The sequence below is a fragment of the Maniola hyperantus genome, chromosome Z (assembly GCF_902806685.2).
Source record: "Maniola hyperantus chromosome Z, iAphHyp1.2, whole genome shotgun sequence".
Lineage (NCBI taxonomy): Eukaryota > Metazoa > Arthropoda > Insecta > Lepidoptera > Nymphalidae > Maniola > Maniola hyperantus.
The window spans coordinates 17221535-17243334 of record NC_048564.1 but is presented as its reverse complement, the minus strand read 5'-3'; the positions used below and the strand labels follow the sequence as shown (position 1 = coordinate 17243334).

The 21800-nt window shown below is 37.7% G+C and overlaps 2 protein-coding genes across 4 annotated transcripts in view; both read right to left on the bottom strand.

Moving 5' to 3' along the window:
* On the bottom strand, positions 1-11794 carry LOC117995289 (outer dense fiber protein 2-like). Of its 3 annotated transcripts, none has more exons than XM_069508582.1 (11): positions 11754-11794; positions 10655-10747; positions 9420-9521; positions 8775-8882; positions 8222-8365; positions 7646-7774; positions 4904-5014; positions 2551-2703; positions 1674-1813; positions 1129-1378; positions 1-980 (listed from the first exon to the last, which is right to left on the bottom strand). In XM_069508582.1, the coding sequence occupies exons 2-11, from the start codon at positions 10727-10729 to the stop codon at positions 798-800; spliced, it is 1395 nt and encodes a 464-aa protein (XP_069364683.1). In that variant the 5' UTR covers positions 10730-10747; positions 11754-11794; the 3' UTR covers positions 1-797. The 3 variants fall into 3 exon arrangements, with proteins under 3 accessions (XP_069364683.1, XP_069364684.1, XP_069364685.1); XM_069508583.1 differs by lacking the exon at positions 11754-11794 and adding an exon at positions 10886-11145; XM_069508584.1 differs by lacking the exons at positions 8775-8882; positions 11754-11794 and having other exon boundaries at positions 10655-11139.
* Positions 11795-11863: 69 nt separating this feature from the next.
* LOC117995288 (endoplasmic reticulum mannosyl-oligosaccharide 1,2-alpha-mannosidase-like) overlaps positions 11864-21800 on the bottom strand; it is a 44786-nt gene continuing 34849 nt past the window's right edge. Inside the window, exon 13 of the mRNA XM_034983276.2 lies at positions 11864-13232. The gene's annotated coding sequence lies outside the window, so the exon portion shown is untranslated. The remainder of the gene's footprint in view (positions 13233-21800) is intronic.

Genomic DNA, 21800 nt, shown 5'->3' with positions numbered 1-21800 from the left:
AAATAGATCACAAAGTTGTTGACACACTATAATAATGTAAACGTGCGTTAAATGCCACATGTTTTTCATATCAATTCTAATCACACCTAGACAATTGTTGCAGAAAAATACCATCGAAAACAAGAAATAGCATGATCTTTAATTAAGATTGTCAATACGTCGAGTTTAGCTGGAAAGTGGCCACTAATTCGAGCAATCGCTTCTTTATAGAGTTCTGAACCCGAAGAGTAAAAATTTCAAAATAGCCGCCATGAAAATTAGAAAAAACTAGTGTTATTTCTTGTACGGAACTCTTTATGTGCGAGTCCGTCTCGACTGTTATGAGCAACTATGATACACTGTTACTATGATTTTTAACAGCCTTTCGAGGCGCTCGGGGTGGCTGGCTGGCTTGGAAAGCTGCTGTGAAGAAGCTTAGAACGGTCACAACCTCAGGCGAATGGCGATAGCAGCTTACATGCGCCCAGCGGATATCTAACCTCATCGTCAAAATCTGTCGTAGTCTAAACTTATCTTGACCGGATGTCTTTCCGGACATGTCCATTGCACTGCAATTTACTTGTATAGTAGGTACGCGGCCAAAAGTGATGAACATCGATCTTTAGAAGGAGACAGCAGACTTGTAGAGCACTGTCTCTGTCGTTGAGACCGACAAAGCGTCATATGGGTATGAGTGACAGAGACTTTGAAAGAGCTCTACAAAACCGAAATGTCATTCTAAAAGCGATGTACTTCGATGCGATACGATGCGATGCGATGCGATGGCTTTCTGCCGCGTAGGTACTGTAGTGATATCATCAGATTTGCAAATATTCCTTCAGTCGCGGGGATTTCTGTAGATCTTCGTGTTCGTCGGACAGTATTATGGCGTAACTGCTTTTCAGGGATGTCACCTGATTCTGGAGGGCCCGCAGCCGTAACTCCGCAATATCGAAGTTTTCCTGGAGGCTGTTCACCTGGATTTGCATCCTTTGACGCACCTGCAATGAAATGGTGAAGCATGAAACATCAAATCTGGCACAGTTCACGACAGTTATGAAACTTGCAACAAAACGTTGAGGCTTCGTATGTATGTGTATCTTGACTGACTTTTTTAACAATAAGGAACACTAAAAACATAAAACTTACATCATCTCTCTCCTTCTGGAACGTTCTGCACTGCGCTCTGGTTTGCATCAACTGCCTCTCTAGCTCCGACACCTGGGTCTGCATGTATCTGCGCATGGACTCCGCGCGCTCCTTGCTCCTGGTCCAAGATCTACTGCCTTCTTCTCTCAACTCTTCGAGGTCCTGTGTTAATCGTGCGCATTCCTCGGCTTTCTCATGATACCTCACATCTAGGTGGGACAGCTTCTCCTCTAACCTTAACACTTGGCATCTAGTTTGAAAATCAGAAGTAAAAAAGTTAACACTTAACAATAGCTATTTGTTTGAGTAGTATTTATGTTAAAATCTAGCTTATGTCGCGACTTCGTTTACGTGGACTACAAATTACCTATTTTACCCCCTTAGGGGCTGAATTTTAAGTTATTCTTTCTTAGCGGATGTCTACGTCATAATAGCTACACCAAATTTCAGCTCGAACCATCCCGTAGTTGGAGCTGTGCGTTGATAGATCGATCAGTCAGTCAGTCAAGTTTTTCTTATATAATACTATGAAGAAGTATCCTTACTTGTAATTATCTATATTATGAACTAGCTCTTCAATTTCCTTTTTCCCCATCTCAACTTCATCTTTCAAAGTATTATTTTCTTCAACCACTCTGTTTCTGTCGACTTTTTCAGCATTCAAATTGCTTACAGCTGCAATGAGCTACAAATTAAGAACTTGTTTTATTAAATGTAGTTTAGGAATATTATACTCTGAGTTTTTACGTTAATCAAGGAGTAACATACTACATTTTAACCAACTTTAAAAAAAGGAGAAGTTGTGTTTATTATGTACACCGAAATCTCCGAGATTTCTGAACCGATTTGCGTATTTTTTTTATTGATAGAGTAACTTTGTGATATTGTCCCATTGAAAAAATAGATTCCAACTCCTCAATCCTGATGCTGCAGGGGACCTGACCACCAAGACTGATGGGATTTAGAAACTGTCGGTTATGTCGGTACCTACCAAGTGAAGACTATCGTTGAACTCGAGGAGCCCTGATGCTGTAAGGAATCGCATTCCTAAATCGTGGTGATTCCACAGGATTTTTAAAGAACGCGTTTACATGTTTTTACGAAATTTGGTACAGCATGCTTGTATCTCCGGGATAGATACCAATAGAAATAGAAGATAGAATAGATAGATAGAAATCAAAAGTTCCCACGGGATTTTTGAAAACCTAAATCCACGCGGGGATCAGCTAGTTTGCAATATATCGTGAACATTTACAAAATATAGGATTTTTTCATATATTTTTTCGCGATTTTTTTGTGATATCGTATCACTAATCATCAGTAGGTAGGTACTATCGCCGGTCTTCGTTGTTGCCAACGTTCTGGTTACATCCAGTACTACAGTCTAATTTTGATAGCTAAATGACGGATGATGGCTCTTACCTTTTCCTTGACGCGATTCAATTCGTCAGACAGATGTGCTGAGCTGTCTTCGGCCAACGTCTGCAACTGCTTCGCTTCTTGAAGCTGGATTTGAGCACCTTTCAGCAAATCTGGTAATGGAGCTAGTTCTTGTAATTTTTCTTGAAATTGCATCTAATGAAATTGAAAAGGTTTGGATTATAAACAGGACTTAAACTGGGTACCTACTAGGGTATTATACAAATAAAGTATAATTGTATTGTGAATGGCGACCTCACACCGGACGACGCAGTGGTGGAAGACTCTCCACTAGGTGGACGGACGATATCAGACGAGTCGCAGGGAGCCGCTGGATTCAGGCGGCGCAAGACCTATGTCCAGCAGTGGACGGCTATCGGTTGATGGTGATGATGATGATGATTATGATGATTGATGAAAAACTTGAAAAATGATGGACTTTCATACAAACTTTCATCCCCTCCCCTATTTAACCTTGGCACTACAATTTTACTATCAAAAATCGTGTAATACGTATTTTTTATTCTTAAACGAAAGCCTGAATACCTACCAATTTTCATCGATGTAACTTTAAAAATGAATAGACTATCATACAAACTTCCATCCCCTATTGACAGAGGGGGTAAATAGGGGTGGAATTTCGAAAAATCCTGTCTTTGTGGATATCTGCTCTTTACAAAGTACACCCGCCAAATTTCATGTCTCTAGGACCAGCGGCTGTGCGTTGATATATTATGTATAAGTCAGTAAGAACTTTGATTTTTATATATAGGTATAGATTGAACAAATCAATACGTTGCATACGTTCGCATACGTTCATAATATGCCAGCAAACGCACAAACAAGCCGGCAAGAAACTCAGCAGCAACTCTTCTAACAGGAAGCATGTCACAATAGCTATGTATACTTATCATCAGTAATAAACAGTGTTATGATTATGTATTTCTGTATTGAATGTCTCCCTTATTTTGTAAATAAGACTTTTATTTTTATTATTATCGGCCCCACTATTACTTTTTATGTAGTCAAAGTCAAGTCAAAGTCAAATGATTTATTCAAAATAGGTAATAAATTACTCTTATTGATTGTCTGGTATAGTGTTAGATTTGTAAGATAATATAGTGGTGATAATTATAACGCAAACTTAAAACTAAAGCTACTGTATTGTTTAGTCGTTTGTTTGTATTTTTATATTATTATAGTAGTTCGTTCATGTTGTGTTGCCCTAGTTGTTTGTAGTAAGCTGTGGATAGTGTAGTGGATCTCATATTTTGTCAATTTTGTTAGATTTAAGTCGTACCTAGTTTTAACTTTTAATATGTAATTGTTTACTGTCCCAAATAAAATAAAATAAATATAATAAAACCAATGATTGCTCCATATTGTGGGCAAGTATAAATTGCAAGACGCAATCGTGAACTTATTACGTGACATTAGTTATTATAAACAAATACCTACTTCAATAAAATCCTATAAACACTGCATCATTCTCACGGTATTTTTTTCCATTACTCAATGGAAATATTTGAGCGGTTTTTGTCCCTCCCTACGTAAGTGTGATAATATTATGGTACCTATTGTGTTTTAAGCATTGTGGATGACTAGACGATGCCCGCATTTACGTAGTTTAAAATACCGCGGGAACTCTTTAATTTTCCGAGATAAAAAGTAGCCTATGTCCTTCCCGGGATATAAGCTAACTCTGTACCAAATTTCATCAAAATCGGTTGAAATGTTCGTGATATATTGTTTAAATTATCAAACGTAGGTACTGTTATAAATTTATAATTAATATCTATTTATGTAATCTGTAAAAAAATGTAATCCTATTTGGCCTTATTTTCAGTCTGTTATTATGTAAAATTATATTGTATATATCGCTGTTGATTACAAAAAACGAATAAAATAAAAATAAAATAAAATATTTTGAATCCATACGTTAGTATCCGTACACATAACACATATTATAAATGCGAAAGCAGGGAAAGTGTGTGTGTTTGTTGGTTTTTTGGTTTGTTGATCTGTTGGTTTGTCCTACAATCACGTCGCAACGGAGCAGCTGATCGACGTGATTTTTTGGATGGATATAGTTAAAGACCTGGAGTGGGACCATCTTAGGCTGCACTTGCACTTGTCACCAGGGCGGAGGGCCTCATTGCAGCCAAGCGCTTGTCTATAAATAAATTTAAAAAAAAAGTGTTGGGGTAAATACGCAGATAAACTTTCAGCTTTTTAAAATATCGGATGTCTGGCCCTGGCCAGTCATCCATTAGGCAGTCTCAGTCCATTAGCTAGGTATTCCAGGAGTACCTAATAGGTATTACGTAAAACTGTTAGGTATAAACCTTACGCCTACCTTCATTCTTTGTATTTCAATTTGAATTTGATCCGACACTTGTTTGTTGTCCACTTCCATCACGTCAATCTGTCTTCTCAACTCTTCGACTAGCTGCTGAGCTTGGAGATACTAAAAATTAAAACTTATATGACCTTAACAAGCTCATTACCGCGACTTCCTCCGCGTGGACTACACTCATTTCAAATCTCTATTTTAACCCCTTAGGGGATAAAGTAGAGAATTTAACCTCTAAGATTTCAAAAATCCTTTTTTAGCGCATGTCTATGTCGTACTTGAATAGAGAGCTATCTGCATGCCCAGCCCGATCCGTGTAGTAGTTTGAGCTGTGCTGATAGATCAGTCAGTCAGTCAGTCAGTTTTTCCTTTTATGTATAAGTATAGGTACCTATTAGGTATTATCATCACCCATAAACCTATTAGGTAGGTAATATCCCCGATAAACCCATTATAAGTATTATCGCCCATAAACCCATTATAGGTATTATCCCCCATAAACCCATTATAGGTATTATCCCCCATAAACCCATTATAGGTATTATCCCCCATAAACCCATTATAGGTATTATCCCCCATAAACCCATTATAGGTATTATCCCCCATAAATCCATTATAGGTATTATCCCCCATAAACCCATTATAGGTATTATCCCCCATAAACCCATTATAGATATTATCCCCCATAAACCCATTATAGGTATTATCCCCCATTAACCCATTATAGGTATTATCCCCCATAAACCCATTATAGGTATTATCCCCCATAAACCCATTATAGGTATTATCCCCCATTAACCCATTATAGGTATTATCCCCCATAAACCCATTATAGGTATTATCCCCCATAAACCCATTATAGGTATTATCCCCCATTAACCCATTGTGGCGGTTACCACAATAGAAACTAGATGGCGCTGTTCAATCGATGACGTAGTCCCGAACAAATGTACCGCCGATGGTAATCGCACTAAAGGAGTTTTCTGCAATCTGGACTATATATAGAAGTTTCAAGACATAACCGTCGGCCCAGCTGGCGCTACCGAGCACAACCAACCGCTCGGTGGGAGATCTCCCCTTTGGTACGGTCGAGCCTGCACACCGCTCCCGTACATTTATAGGTATTATCCCCCATTAACCCATTATAGGTATCATCCCCCCATAAACCCATTAAAGGTATTATCCCCCATAAACCCATTATAGGTATTATCCCCCATAAATCCATTATAGGTATTATCCCCCACTAACCCATTATAGGTATTATCGCCCATAAACCCATTATAGGTATTATCCCCCATAAACCCATTATAGGTATTATCCCCCATAAACCCATTATAGGTATTATCCCCCATAAACCCATTATAGATATTATCCCCCATAAACCCATTATAGGTATTATCCCCCATTAACCCATTATAGGTATTATCCCCCATAAACCCATTATAGGTATTATCCCCCATAAACCCATTATAGGTATTATCCCCCATTAACCCATTGTGGCGGTTACCACAATAGAAACTAGATGGCGCTGTTCAATCGATGACGTAGTCCCGAACAAATGTACCGCCGATGGTAATCGCACTAAAGGAGTTTTCTGCAATCTGGACTATATATAGAAGTTTCAAGACATAACCGTCGGCCCAGCTGGCGCTACCGAGCACAACCAACCGCTCGGTGGGAGATCTCCCCTTTGGTACGGTCGAGCCTGCACACCGCTCCCGTACATTTATAGGTATTATCCCCCATTAACCCATTATAGGTATCATCCCCCCATAAACCCATTATAGGTATTATCGCCCATAAACCCATTATAGGTATTATTCCCCATAAACCCATTATAGGTATTATCCCCCATAAACCCATTATAGGTATTATCCCCCATAAACCCATTATAGGTATTATCCCCCATAAACCCATTATAGGTATTATCCCCCATAAACCCATTATAGGTATTATCCCCCATTAACCCATTATAGGTATTATCCCCATAAACCCATTATAGGTATTATCCCCCATAAACCCATTATAGGTATTATCCCCCATTAACCCGTTATAGGTATTATCGCCCATAAACCCATTATAGGTATTATCGCCCATAAACCCATTATAGGTATTATCCCCCATAAACCCATTATAGGTATTATTGCCCATAAACCCATTATAGGTATTATCGCCCATAAACCCATTATAGGTATTATCCCCCATAAACCCATTATAGGTATTATCCCCCATAAACCCATTATAGGTATTATCCCCCATAAACCCATTATAGGTATTATCCCCCATAAACCCATTATAGGTATTATCCCCCATAAACCCATTATAGGTATTATCGCCCATAAACCCATTAGGTATTTTCCCCCATAAACCTATTAAGTATTTTCCCCCATAAACCTTTAAGTATTTTCCCCTATAAACTTTTTAGATATTTATAGGATTCCGTATCCCTAGAGAATAAAACCGGCCAAGTGCGAGTCGGGCTCGCGCACCGAGGGTTCCGTACTACAGTCGTATTTTTTTAAATCATGTTTTTTTATAATTATTCTCTTTAATAATAAATTCTAGCCCCATAAACGACCGCTATACAAAAATCATTTTAGTTTATTACTACAGTCCAAGACCCTATTTGTGGTTAGGTACATCACAAAAAAATTAAAAAGTGTTATTTCTTGTACAACGTTACGGAACTCTTGGTGTGCGAGTCCGACTCGCGCCTGACCGGTGTTTGTACAACGAACGGGTTACCTTTATCCTATACTCTTGCACCTCATCGGTTTTCTCAGTGGCCGTTATTTTCAGTTCTTCGACCTCTTCTCTCAAACTTCTAAGCTGCTTCTTCAAATTTACAACCTCATCGCTTGTTTTTCGAGTCTCCTGATATAACATAAACATCCTGTGACTCGCTCTGACTTCGCACGGGTGGGTGGGCGAAGGTTTCCTACTTACGAAGTTTAATATAAACTAGCGGATACCCGGCGTGTGCTGCTACGCTAAAACAACTCTAAAACCATCTTTACATTATTGTCTTTCTAATGAAACCGGTTTAGGGCTCATCGGTTGGATGGTATAACGGACATAGATATAAATTGTAAAATAAAACTCCTCACGCGTCATTTTAACTTTTTGTGTCATATTTCATGTCAAAACCCCGATTTTAGTCCTAACTTTAAGGTGAACCGTACTTTTGACATAACAGTTGACCCATAGAGTTCAAATGGCGCGAGAGGAGTAATGTCTCGACCCTCAGCATTGAGGAATAGGTACGACGCAGAGAGAGAGAGAGAGAGAGAGAGAGAGAGAGAGAGAGAATACTTGTTTAACCTTAACTTCCACAACGCCTCTACTGCAGATGCTGTTGAGCCTCGTTTCCAGATCTCTCAGTTTCCGTTCCGACTTCTCTCTCTGGGACCGCTCCTCGTCGGCTGTGTTCTTGGCTCGTATCAGATCTTCGCGAAGCTGTCCCACCTTTGAATAGTAATAACTTCGTAAGAGACCTCTCTTTATTATCTGTATTAATTATTTATTAACTCACGATCAACCAATCACCAGGCCACTACTGAGCACCATCAGAATAAGAAAGGTTAAGGATTGCCACCAACTTCCGAAATTAGTTATTTTCCCAAGCGATTTAGCGTTCCGTACGATGCCGTGTAGAAGCCAAACGGGTATGGGTTCAATAAAAACTGCCATACCCCTTCCAGGTTGGCCCGCATCCATCTTAGTTTCCATCATCACTTACCACCAGGTGAGATTGCAGTCAAGTGCTAACTTGTATCTGAATTTAAAAAAAGGACTACCTATACCCGTACTACGCGTCAGCCAATTGCAACCGTCGCTCGACGAGATATAATATTTCTAGGACTAGGTTCTTAACTGTTTTTAGCGGAGAAAGTTTCACACCAAACTCTTCTTCGTTTTGAGACTTGATTACGTTCTTATAGAAGGGTAAAGTATCTTTTTCTAAGAACATTTCGTCCGACTCCTGTGGAAACACATATAGCAATGTTACGAGGAGCAGTAGTTGAGATGAAGTAATTACAAGGTTTCGCCACAGTACACGACGCGACGGTCAGGGAACTTCTAACAAAACGTCGCCATCTCGACGTCACTGGCAAGTGGCAGGTGTCACATATAGCAATGTTACGAGGAGCAGTAGTTGAGATGAAGTAATTACAAGGTTTCGCCACAGTACACGACGCGACGGTCAGGGAACTTCTAACAAAACGTCGCCATCTCGACGTCACTGGCAGGTGTCACATGTAAGTACATTTATCGCAGGTAGCCCTATAATGTAGTCCATTTGTTTTCTTTAAAGAAACTCTTTTATTTTCGGGAATAAAAAATAGCCAATGTCCTTCCCCGGTATGTAAGATAGATCTGTACCAAATTTCATCGAAATCGGTTGAACGGTTGGGCCGTGAAAAGCTAGCAGACAGACAGACAGACACACTTTTGCATTTATAATATTAGTATAGATTTTGAATAAATTATTAGAAATTTAAATTATCATTATAGTTACCGTTGGCTGGCGACTGGTCGCACACAACCGCTCTCGCTTGATCGCCGCCAGTTCCAGCCGCATCGCCTCCATCTCGCTCTCCATGACCACCACTTGCTTGTGCTGAAACCATCCCATGTTATAGATAGTTCAATCCATGATGAAGCGCCCCACTCTTTGTCCCAATCGGTTGCAATGCAAATGTGCTAATGCACAGTTAGAGTGTGAGTTCTATCGTAAGTCGTAACGCACGAAGCACCGATCAGCGATGTGGGCACACGCACAAGATAAATCTCTCTCCGCAGCCGTGGTTTCCCCGCACGAACAATAGTGGGGCGCGTCTTCATGGATTGAACTATATCTACCTATACAGCTACGGGCTTCGCGCTACGTACAAACCGTTAACCGACCTTTCATAGTGAACACATTTCATCATCATCGTTATAAACCGATAGATATCCATTGCTAGATAGTTTCTCGACGATAATGACCTCCCTCGCGCAGTGGTAAGCGCTGTCGTCTCATTAGTGGGAGATCCCGAGTTCGATTGAATTTTCAATTTTTTTTGAAAATTTTGAATTTTTTGAAAATTGGAGGGGTTGAATTTTCAAAAATCCTTTCTTAGGCATCTGGCTTACGTCATAATAGCTATCTGCATGCCAAACTTCAGCCCGATCCATCCAGTAGTTTGAGCTGTGTGTTGATAGAACAGTCAGACAGTCCTTTCCTTTTATATGTATATTTAGATACCTAAATGTTCCATTCCATTCCATCCAATTTTCAGAAATTCCAGTCGAGCGAGGCCGGGGTGGGTGTGCTAGTCCTTAGTCGCTAACTCAGTGTTCATTTGATATTGGTTGGTTCTACATTACTGATTCACCGAGTGTCACTAAAATGGTTTTGCGTAGAAAACCTTCAATGGATTAAAAATAAATGTCAAAAGAGCTCAACCGCTATCATTCATCACTGAACACTGAGGGTGATACCTATAAAAGAGCGTACTCTGACTTCGCTTAGACTTAAGACAGAGTTAAAACGAGACAGAGGTATATCTCTCACATAAATCTGTCTCTTTTTAACTCAATCTTAAGTCTGAGCAAAGTCAGAGTGCGCTTTATACTGGCTCTACACGCTCGCCGAGTGAAGGCGAGCGGGCAACAGGGATCGTGTTCACACTCGCCATCGCTTGGCGACAGTTGAGGAGCTAGTATGAAAGATCTCACCCCGAGTTAGCGAGTCACCCCGCAGGTCCTTACCAATACAGACGGCTCCCCAACATTGTGCTCCTCGCCAGTCTTACTCGGGAACGGCCAAAACTCTGATTTCGGCATGCGCCTTGATCAACGCTTCTACAATCAATACAGATAGTAATAATTTAATGCTGTGTTCAGCAAAAAATACACACTTACAAATTATAAATTAAAATATATAAAACCATCGGCGTATAAAACCAAAGGGAACAAATAATATTGTAACGATTTATTTACCTATTAAGCAGTCAAAGTTGTCATGAATAACTGTCACAACTGTCATAATTTTGAAACGTTAAAAGAAAATATTAAACCTTATATTAAACTTTTTTTATCACAACTCAGAATATTGATGTCGGAACCACTCCTTAAATTGGTGGATACATAAGAGCCCGCGCAGACAGCAAGAGTTCAGCCGTCTGAGTTCTGCATTCCACGTTCTTTGTAACCTCTGTTATGGCGCCGCGCAGACAATAGGCAGCCAGACCGCGGCGGTCGGAGAGAACGCTTGCGTTCTTTCGTTCTATTTCCAAAAACACAACTAACGCGTTTCGAATGGCGTTTCTCCAGTTGGTATCTTGTTTTCTATTTTACTTTTTAGGGTTCCGTACCTCAAAAGGAAAAACAGAACCCTTATAGGATCACTTTGTTGTCTGTCTGTCAAGAAACCTACAGGGTACTTCCCGTTGACCTAGAATCATGAAATTAGGCAGGTAGGTAGATCTTATAGCTGACATTTGGGGAAAAATCTGAAAACCGTAAATTTAGGGTTAGATCACACAAAAAAAATTAAATTGTGGTCATGAACTAATAATTAGTATTTTCCATTTTCTAAATAAGATAACTATATTAAGTGGAGTATCATATGAAAGGTCTTCACCTGTGCATTCTAAAACAGATTTTCATTTTTTTATGTATCATAGTTTTTGAATTATCCTGCAAAATGTCGAAAAAATACGACTGTAGTATACGGAACCCTCATTGCGCGAGTCTGACTCGCACTTGGCCGGTTTTTTTTTCTTGCTCCCCAGTATTTTCTTTTTTTTATTGCCTTTTCACCATAATATACAGACCGTATATCGAAACAATTCTAGCAACGGCGCACCTTTATATGGAGGGAACTGTTAAAAAACGTTCGGAACGGAAACGTTCTCAAAAAATGTTACCCCTTTACGCAATATCATAAAAAACTTGACTGAAATGAAACAATCACCGTTTTATACTGAGGCTACATTTATTGATACAACCCACATATAATCACATATTATGTATATTGCGTTATATCCTTAAACAACAAACAAGCGTGTACATACATACCTACTTATTGCACAAACATAATAAGGTATTATTTTAAAAACAGTGTCAACATGGTGCGCAAAGTAAAACATATGGGTACAAATATTTCCTATCAATTAACGTTCTATGAATATAGGTAAATAATCTTTCCATTTAAAAATATAATATTAATATATAGGTAATTTAATACAACTTTAAAATAAGTTCTTTTTAATAAAACTTAACCAACTTCGATTTGCTTTTAATTATAATACTAAAATATTATACTAATGGTTAAAAATTACTATAGATACTTTGTCAAGTTATTGCACTGATTAAGAGTGATCACTCTTAATGCGGAGTTCCTTCTGTCTGCGAACATCTTCACCATATGTTTACACGGAGACGATCAATGAAGGCATAACCTACAATATAATTTAAAAAAAATCACGCAACAGCAATTTTATTAGTTGCGATGAAACGTTGAATCATATATACATTGTTCTGGCCTGATAATGTATAAATACATTTTAATTTTTACTTTCCTTTTGATATTTACATACATAGTCTTATTAATTAGATTCAAATAATAACAATAAGATTTAGGCCCTGTTTCACAACCGCCACATTTTATCTAACGAATAAAAATGACGTTATCACAGTTTTTGTCTTGGGAAACATGAAAATGTCTTACTCGTTATATCCTATCCGGGGAATAAAGTTAATATAGCGCTCTCTCATCCTAATCCCATACAAATGACATAGAGAGCGCTATACTAACTTCATTTTGCGTATAAGTTAGTATAGCGCTCTCTCTGTTACGTACCCATACAAATGACAAAGAGAGAGCTATACTAACTTCATTTTGCGTATAAGTTAGTATAGCGCTCTCTCTGTTACGTACCCATACAAATGACAAAGAGAGAGCTATACTAACATCATTTTGCGTATAAGTTAGTATAGCGCTCTCTCTGTTACGTACCCATACAAATGACAAAGAGAGCGCTATATTAACTTCATTTTGCGTATAAGTTAGTATAGCTCTCTCTCTGTTACGTACCCATACAAATGACAAAGAGAGAGCTATACTAACTTCATTTTGCGTATAAGTTAGTATAGCGCTCTCTCTGTTACGTACCCATACAGATGACAGAGAGGGCGCTATACTAATTTTATTACGCGGATAATGTTTAGATAAAGTTTACTGGTGGTTGTGAAACCGGTCTTTAATGTTTAACAATATAAACGGAACTAGAAAATTTTTGGTAACTAATATTTCGACAATCGAAGCAAATATCGCAACTTCGTACTTATTGTGACGTTGTAAATTTTGAACTACTAACTAGCGTTTCGCTTTTAATAAAAATCAATTTTGTTCAAAGTATGTTGGTGCCACCTAGCATCAAGGTGCAGAACTACGCGTGGGTCGATGTTCAGAGTTCATTCGAGCCACAATAGATGGCGTTTGCTTCGTTGTCAATTGTCGTAAAAATAAAACAAAATAATTAAATAAAACCATAATATCATTTGTTTATTGTTAAGTCATTAACAAAACGGTTCTTATAATATATCCTTAGGTTCCGCAAATATTCAAAAATGAATTGGCTTCATGATCAAACTAAATGAGAGCGGCCACACTCGGGTTGCGTCTGGCAACACCGATTGGTGAGATTTAGAATTTTTCTGGAGTCAACATGTGAAGACGAATTTTTTCGTTCCAGGAAAATCTCACTCTTTTTCGCCCATGGCTTCGCCTGGGAAAATACAATTGTTATAAATTTAGTCATCCTAACGTATTTCAATGTTTCAGCAATTATGTTCCAGTTACTTTACCTTCCCAAATAAATGAGGATAATGGGTTGTGGGTGGACTCCTGAAAACCATTGGTGGCCAGGAGTTCAATAGGGTTTCCGTTTGCGTTTCCGTTTTTAGTTTTCGGTTTTCCGTTTTTTTTGCTTTCGTTTTCCGTATTTATTTCTTTTGCACATTCACGTTGGCAACTTAATTTCTATGGATAAGACTTGGTGAAAATCTTTGTAAGGAAACATTTCGGTTGTGAAGAATCAAGTTAAATTGAGTTTTGGACCTTGGCCGATGCCGTCCAGCTACATTGCAGTCTTCGCACCTACAAGTAAGCAAATGTTTGTATCCTGGAACAGTTTAGTGAACCTTCTTAGTGTATGTGTACAGTAAGAACCCTGTCTTTACTACTGAGCTTTTATTTTGAAACAATTTTATGAATTTTACTGTGTCATTGTCTATTCCATGCCAATGGCATCTTAAATTTAAAACATAGATTTTATGTACTATCTACCTAAGGCATTCTAATGTATCTAAATTAAGTCTTGGCATTAAGCTAGAATAACTAAGCATTATTAGCCATCATTATGTATTAAGCGACCCCGGTAAAAGTTACATTAAAAACAATTTTGCCTAACATCTAGCAAATTTCATTTATAACACCTCATATACATTACAAGGGAGTCGACGGCTAGCTTCTATTCTTTACTAGGTAGATAGATCAAGTAAATTATTTTTTTTTCCTCTAATCTTTGTAAGGTGGTAGATTATTCCGTATCCGGGTATATTTCTATTCCGCCCAATTTACCACCCTTACAAATGGCGCCCGAACGTTTTTTTATATAGTTATTTCTGTATATTTTGAGAAATTTTGTGAATTTTATGAAATGTACTCCGCTGATTGTACAATTTTCTAAGTAGTGACACATTGCAAAGAGCACTAAGCTGTTTTTTATGGTTAACTAACTAAATAATAACTAATAGTTAGAAATTTTGTTTGATAGTTTAAGTAATTTTCTGAGTATAGTCCAACAGTGGTTGTTTCTTATTTAATTAACACATTATAAATGGTGTTTATGCCGTTCAATTATGTTATTTGACTTACCTTGGAGGTGTATAAGTGAATGTTTGCCTTCAGTTTAGTAATAAACATTGCTTAACTGAGTTGTTGTTGGGTATTGCTTTCAATAGTAAGTACATCTTATGTTTGAAAATTCCGGTAACTTAGTATAATTAAAGTTTTGAAACGCTATGTGCTGTTAACTAGTTACACACATACATTTATAAATACTAAGAGTTACAACTTGTGAAACTAAATATATAAACTATATTCAGAGATTACATTAAGTTCAAGTATGAAGTTATGAACAATTTTTTTTCAGTGACTTGATACTTCATTATTTTGTTGAAATTTTGTTTAGAGCTGTGTTAAGGTTATGATAAAAGCTACTTCACACACAAAACATGTTAAGTTTAAGTGAATGCTGGTAGTTTAAAGTGACATTTAGAAACAGATTTTGTTGTATTTTAGGTTATGTGTTAAAAGTGTAAAGTAACAGTCATCAAACCATTGCACAATCTCTTTGTTTTTTTTTGAAAGATAATATGCTAGTCAGAGTTCATTGCAACTTTGCTGCCTGTTTACTTTTGTAATTGTAAAGGTTGTAACACACTGTGTACTCATAAAGGTGATACTGCACCTTACAATCATTTATTCAATTTTGGGAAGTTTTATTTTGTTATATTTTGTTTACTATAGTAATAATATGTGCTTGTATTATTAACAATATTTTGGAATAGGAACATAATTGATAAAATAGTTAGGATAGACTTAAGAATATTGTTTTTGTTGTGTATTTTGCTTGTGTATATTTAATAGTTTAAATAACTTCTTTTGTGTTTGTGTTTAACCAATTTGTATAAGGCTAAACATAGACAGTTACACAAGCTCGATATTTTGTTAAATGTGTTTTGACTTAACAAAATGGAACAGACTTTTGCCCAGTTTCATTCACTTTTGAAGGACGAATTGTGTTATGAGGTATCCATTCGTTCCGAAACTCCAGCACCTACAGTGCTAGGTTTAAAGAAACAGTTAAAACAATTAATTCAGGAAATTCCTTCTGAATCAATTTTAGAGACAGATTTCTCTTCTGAAAGTGAGTTAGGGGTTATTACTAAAAAACTTCAAGACTTAGAAGATTTATTAAAAAAGTGTTCTGACACTAAAGATAGACATGCCCTCTGTAGGTCTAAAGCTTTAGCTTCACATTTGTACTTTAGAATTTTGAGAATACAGTGTTCCGAACTCAGCTTAATAAGTAGGAAGAGTGAATTACATACAAAGTTGCAGAGTTTGATTTCCAGATTAGATGCTGACAATGAGTCGTCTCACGACGAATCACTGGATTCCGAGAGTACCGCCGTTGACTGCACTGGTGATAAAAATGTGGCCAAGTGGAAGTTAAATTTCAACGGACAGGGTGATCCGCGCAGTTTCATCGAACGCGTTGAGGAATATAAAAGATCTTATGGCGTTTCAGATGGAAAATTATTTGTTTCTGCATTTCATCTTTTTACAGGCCGAGCATTGTTATGGTACAGAGGCAACAAATGTCAAGTTTCGTCTTGGTCAGAATTGAGAACTTTATTTTTAGAGGAATTTGATGCAGTAGATTATGACTACAGGTTGCTAGGTGAAATTCGAGCAAGAACACAAGGCTCTGAAGAACCTGTGTCTATCTATTTCGCTGTAATGTTTGGCATGTTTTCAAGGTTGTCAACACCACTTTCCGAAGAACAAAAGTTACAAATTTTATTACATAATATTCGCCCTTTTTACTCAGAACAATTAGCTCTTGTTGACATTAAGTCTGTCGCAATGTTGAAGGAAAAGTGTCGCAAACTAGAGGCTGCGAGGCAGCGTTCCGCCTTATTTTCTGAGCCTACTAACAGTAAGGCAACTTTAAGTTCAGAGTTTGCTTACAAACAAGTGACAAAACAGATAAACACACTTTCAGTCACACCTGCACCTAAGGTTGATACAAGTAAAGGCACTGATTTTACGAAAACAAATAAACAACTATGTTACAAGTGCGGCAAGGGTAACCATTCCTTTAAATTTTGCAGGACAGTTCCGAAATTTATTAGATGTTTTTCGTGTGGACGTCAGAACTTTACAGTAAAGACATGTCCAAGTTGTAGTAAAAAGGCGATTAGTAAACCCGCTCCGGACAAAAATTCAAAAAACTAATTAGTAAGAACTGTGCAGAGACACAAGTAAATAACTTGGTCATTAACAACAAAACATCCCTTTTACCTGACACAGTTCTGTATTCAGTGGATAAACGAGACTTTAGGCCACATTTAAAGGTTTTTGTTGACGGTTTTGAGATTACAGGTTTACTAGATTCCGGTGCTTGCGCGTCAATTTTGGGTAACCAGGCGCACAAGGTTTTTTTGAGATTCGGTTATAAATTGCATAGCAGTATTGATACCACATTTTCAGTGGCAAATGGAGACAAACTTGATTGCATGGGTTATATGTTTATTCCGATTACTTATAATTCCGTAACTCACATAATAAAATTTTTTGTAGTACCCTCTATAATAGCGGATGTTATTTTTGGTTGTGACTTTTGGAAAACATTTCAGTTAGCCCCTGGAATTTTTTGATAATTTAGAATTAATTAAGGCACCTTCTCAATTTTACAATATTTGTGCGATTGATAATGAACAAATTCATACCATCACTTCTTTTGAAAACTTATCATCTCAACAGAAAGAATTAGCCCAGTCTGTAGTAAATAAATTTTTAGATATTTCTTCAACGAAAATTGGATTGGGTAGAACAAAATTAATTGAACATGTTATTGACACCGGTGATGCCTTGCCAATAAAAATAAAACAATATCCACTTTCTCCCGAAAAGAAGGAAGCTTTAAGTAAAGAGTTAGATAGGATGCTGGAAATGGACGTAGTTACTCCGAGTGAAAGCCCTTGGAATAACCCAGCAATTTTAGTGAAAAAGGCAAATGGAGACTGGAGATTTTGCCTAGATTGCAGGAAATTAAATTCAGTGACAAAGGGGGATTCATACTCAATACCGTACATTCCACAAATTCTAGATAGCTTGAAAGAGGCAAGGTTTTTATCATCGATTGATTTAAGTTCAAGTTTCTGGCAAATTCCATTAGCTAACGACTCTCAGGAAAAAACCAGTTTTACAGTTCCTGGTAGAGGGTTATTCAAATTTAAAGTCATGCCGTTTGGCCTATGCGGTGCACCAGCACGACAGCAGAGGTTAATGGACCAGTTATTTAATCAAAATTTTTGTAGTGATATTGAAAATGGAATAGTATTTTGTTATATAGATGATATTGTTATTTGTTCTGCTGATTTTGAAACCCATTTAATTTTATTAAACAGAGTTCTGGATAAACTAAAAATGGCTCAACTATCCATAAATTTTGATAAATGTAATTTTTTTAGAAACTCTTTGAAATATTTAGGGTATATAGTGGATGAATTTGGTTTACGCACAGATCCTGGAAAAGTTGCCGCAGTTTTGAACTTTCCGACCCCAAAAACTGCACAGGAGGTAAAGATTTTCCTAGGCACTTGTTCTTGGTACAGGCGCTTTATTAGGAATTTTTCAACCATCGCTGCACCACTCAATAGACTAACGAGTAAAGGAAAGAACGCACCTAAATTTGAGTGGAGCGAACAGGCAGAGGTAGCATTTAATACATTGAAGAATGCGTTGGTAACCGCACCTGTTCTTGCGGTACCGAATTTTGAAAAACCATTCAAAATACATTGTGATGCTTCTGCATATGGTGTTGGCGGTATGCTAACGCAAGAAACCGATGGTTGCGATCATCCCATTGCGTATGTCAGTAGGAGCCTAAATAAAAACGAAAGGAATTACAGCGCGACGGAACGCGAGGCTCTAGCTGTGATTTTTGCAGTGGAGAAATTTCAGGCTTATTTTGGTTCCAAGCCAGTCACAATTATCACAGACCATGCATCCCTAAAGTGGTTCTTAAATTTAGAAAATCCCTCAGGACGACTCGCCAGATGGGGTTGTAGATTATCACAGTATAATTTTGTTATCGAACATAGGAAGGGTTGTGATAATGTAGTTCCGGATACCTTGTCGAGACTCATACACGTAGATGTAGTTGGTGATCGTAATGATAACTCTAGTCAACAAGTTTTGGTAGATGACTGGTATGACAAAACATTTAATGGCTGTAAAATCAATCCAGCAAATTTTCCGAATTTTTGTATTTTGAACGATAAACTATATCGTTACAGTAAATGTAAATACCAGCTTCTCAGTGAGTTCGACTGGAAAGAGGTAGTCCACAAGAACGACATCCTTAGAATTATGCAACAAAACCATGCAGATGCAACTGCAGGTCATTTTGGTGTGTTCAAAACTCATCGCAGATTATCCCTCAGATATTTTTGGCGTGGTATGTATAAGGACGTGGTTGAGTACGTTAAGAATTGTGATACTTGCTCTGCGTATAAACACACGACATCAGCCACTCCAGGTCTGCTAGGGAAGCCTAAAGTCTGCGAGAGACCTTTTCAGGTCATTTCGGCTGATTTAGTCGGACCTTTGCCTAGGTCTAAATCAGGATTTACATTTCTTTTTGTGGTGACGTGTTGTTTTTCGAAATATACAATGTTGTTTCCGTTACGGCGTGCCACAGGTGCCGCTGTTGTTAAAGCGCTAGAGAATTTTGTATTTTTGAACCATAGTGTTCCAGAGACTGTGATTGTGGACAATGGGTCCCAATTTACAGGATCTGAATTCCGTAATCTCATTAAGCGTTATAATATTCCGAAATTACACTACACACCACTGTACACTCCGCAAGTTAACCTTGTTGAGAGGTACAATAAGGTTGTTATGACTGCTGTAGCCGCTTTTGTGAAAGATAACCACAGGTCCTGGGACGAAAACCTGTACAAGGTCCAGTTCGCCATAAACAGTGCGGTTAATGAATCCACTGGATTCTCCCCGTTCTTCCTTGTCCACGCTAGAGAACCGGTTTTAAATGGTTCCTTCTATAAGGACACGGATAAGGAGTACGAGGCCGGAATTCCAAGGGAGGAATACGCAGGAAAGTTTGGAACTTTGGAGGACATATTTGGTCAGGTTAGGAGAAATTTGTTTCAGGCTCATGCAGAGTATGCAACGCATTACAACTTAAGGCGTAGGTCTGCAAGCTATTCTGTTGGGGATATAGTGTGGAAAAAGACCTATCCACAAAGCGACGCTACAAATTTTTTCACAGCTAAGCTGGCACCTAAGTATGAAAAGTGCAGGGTTGTCAAGGTTTTGTCACCTTTGGTTTATGAACTAGTTAGAGTAGCTGACAACCACCCAATAGGCACTTGGCATATTAAGGATATTAAGAAGTAGATATTTGCCATTACTTAGTTTGGTCTAAACTGTTTGAATATTTAAGTTATCAATATTCAATTAGGAATTTGAATGAGTGTAGTGATGTTCTGAGTTAACAGTTACATTACCATGGTTCAGTTGAGGAGGAATGTAGTGGATGTATGTAGGGATGAATATGTGATGATTGGAATGCTTGTGGTAGACCAACCGGTTGAGAAAGTAAAAATGCAAATATCGTACTTTGGGGATAACGAAAAGGGGGGGGTTTTGTGTTTTGTTTTCGTTTTCCTTCTAGATAATGGATCATTTCTGTTATTTTTCCGATTCTGTTCCGAGATCTATTTTCTAGGAGAGTTATTTCGTTTTTTTTTCTCATATTCCGATTTTGATTCGGTTTTATTTTTCCGAATGGGATAGAGAACGGTTGCCATATCAGATGGACCCGTTCACAACCAGTTTTTCCGTATTTGTTGAGTAACAAATATTAAGATGGTAGTTTAAAAGAGTGAACCACCGTAGGCCTAGACGCATTCTATCAGTCAGCTGAAGAATGATGCCAAGATGTTTCCACTCAAGTGTCTTAGACACCATGAAGTTTTTTTGTATATATATTCTTTTTAGAAGTTAGGGTTGTGTAGTTAAGTATAATGTATAAAACCTTACACTGTTTTCAGTATATTTATTTTGTTAGACAATTTTCCTTGTTAGTAGTAGATGTGCGTTCACGCGTAACTTCTGTGTTTTTTTTGTTTGTTTCAGGCAAATTGTTAGTAGTTGTTGGATGACGCTGAGGGCAGCGTGGTTCAACCTGTTGAACCTTTTCGTAGGAGGGGAAGTATTGTGACGTTGTAAATTTTGAACTACTAACTAGCGTTTCGCTTTTAATAAAAATCAATTTTGTTCAAAGTATGTTGGTGCCACCTAGCATCAAGGTGCAGAACTACGCGTGGGTCGATGTTCAGAGTTCATTCGAGCCACAATAGATGGCGTTTGCTTCGTTGTCAATTGTCGTAAAAATAAAACAAAATAATTAAATAAAACCATAATATCATTTGTTTATTGTTAAGTCATTAACAAAACGGTTCTTATAATATATCCTTAGGTTCCGCAAATATTCAAAAATGAATTGGCTTCATGATCAAACTAAATGAGAGCGGCCACACTCGGGTTGCGTCTGGCAACACCGATTGGTGAGATTTAGAATTTTTCTGGAGTCAACATGTGAAGACGAATTTTTTCGTTCCAGGAAAATCTCACTCTTTTTCGCCCATGGCTTCGCCTGGGAAAATACAATTGTTATAAATTTAGTCATCCTAACGTATTTCAATGTTTCAGCAATTATGTTCCAGTTACTTTACCTTCCCAAATAAATGAGGATAATGGGTTGTGGGTGGACTCCTGAAAACCATTGGTGGCCAGGAGTTCAATAGGGTTTCCGTTTGCGTTTCCGTTTTTAGTTTTCGGTTTTCCGTTTTTTTTGCTTTCGTTTTCCGTATTTATTTCTTTTGCACATTCACGTTGGCAACTTAATTTCTATGGATAAGACTTGGTGAAAATCTTTGTAAGGAAACATTTCGGTTGTGAAGAATCAAGTTAAATTGAGTTTTGGACCTTGGCCGATGCCGTCCAGCTACATTGCAGTCTTCGCACCTACAA

Coding starts and splice junctions, on each gene's coding strand:
- LOC117995289 (XM_069508582.1), bottom strand. CDS start 10,729: ATGCCGAAATCAGAGTTTTGGCCGTTCCCGAGTAAGACTGGCGAGGAG. Junction 7,775..8,221: donor GAGGCGTTGTGGAAGTTAAG/GTTAAACAAGTA, acceptor ATGTTATATCAG/GAGACTCGAAAAACAAGCGA. Junction 2,704..4,903: donor TTGAAATACAAAGAATGAAG/GTAGGCGTAAGG, acceptor CAATTTCATTAG/ATGCAATTTCAAGAAAAATT.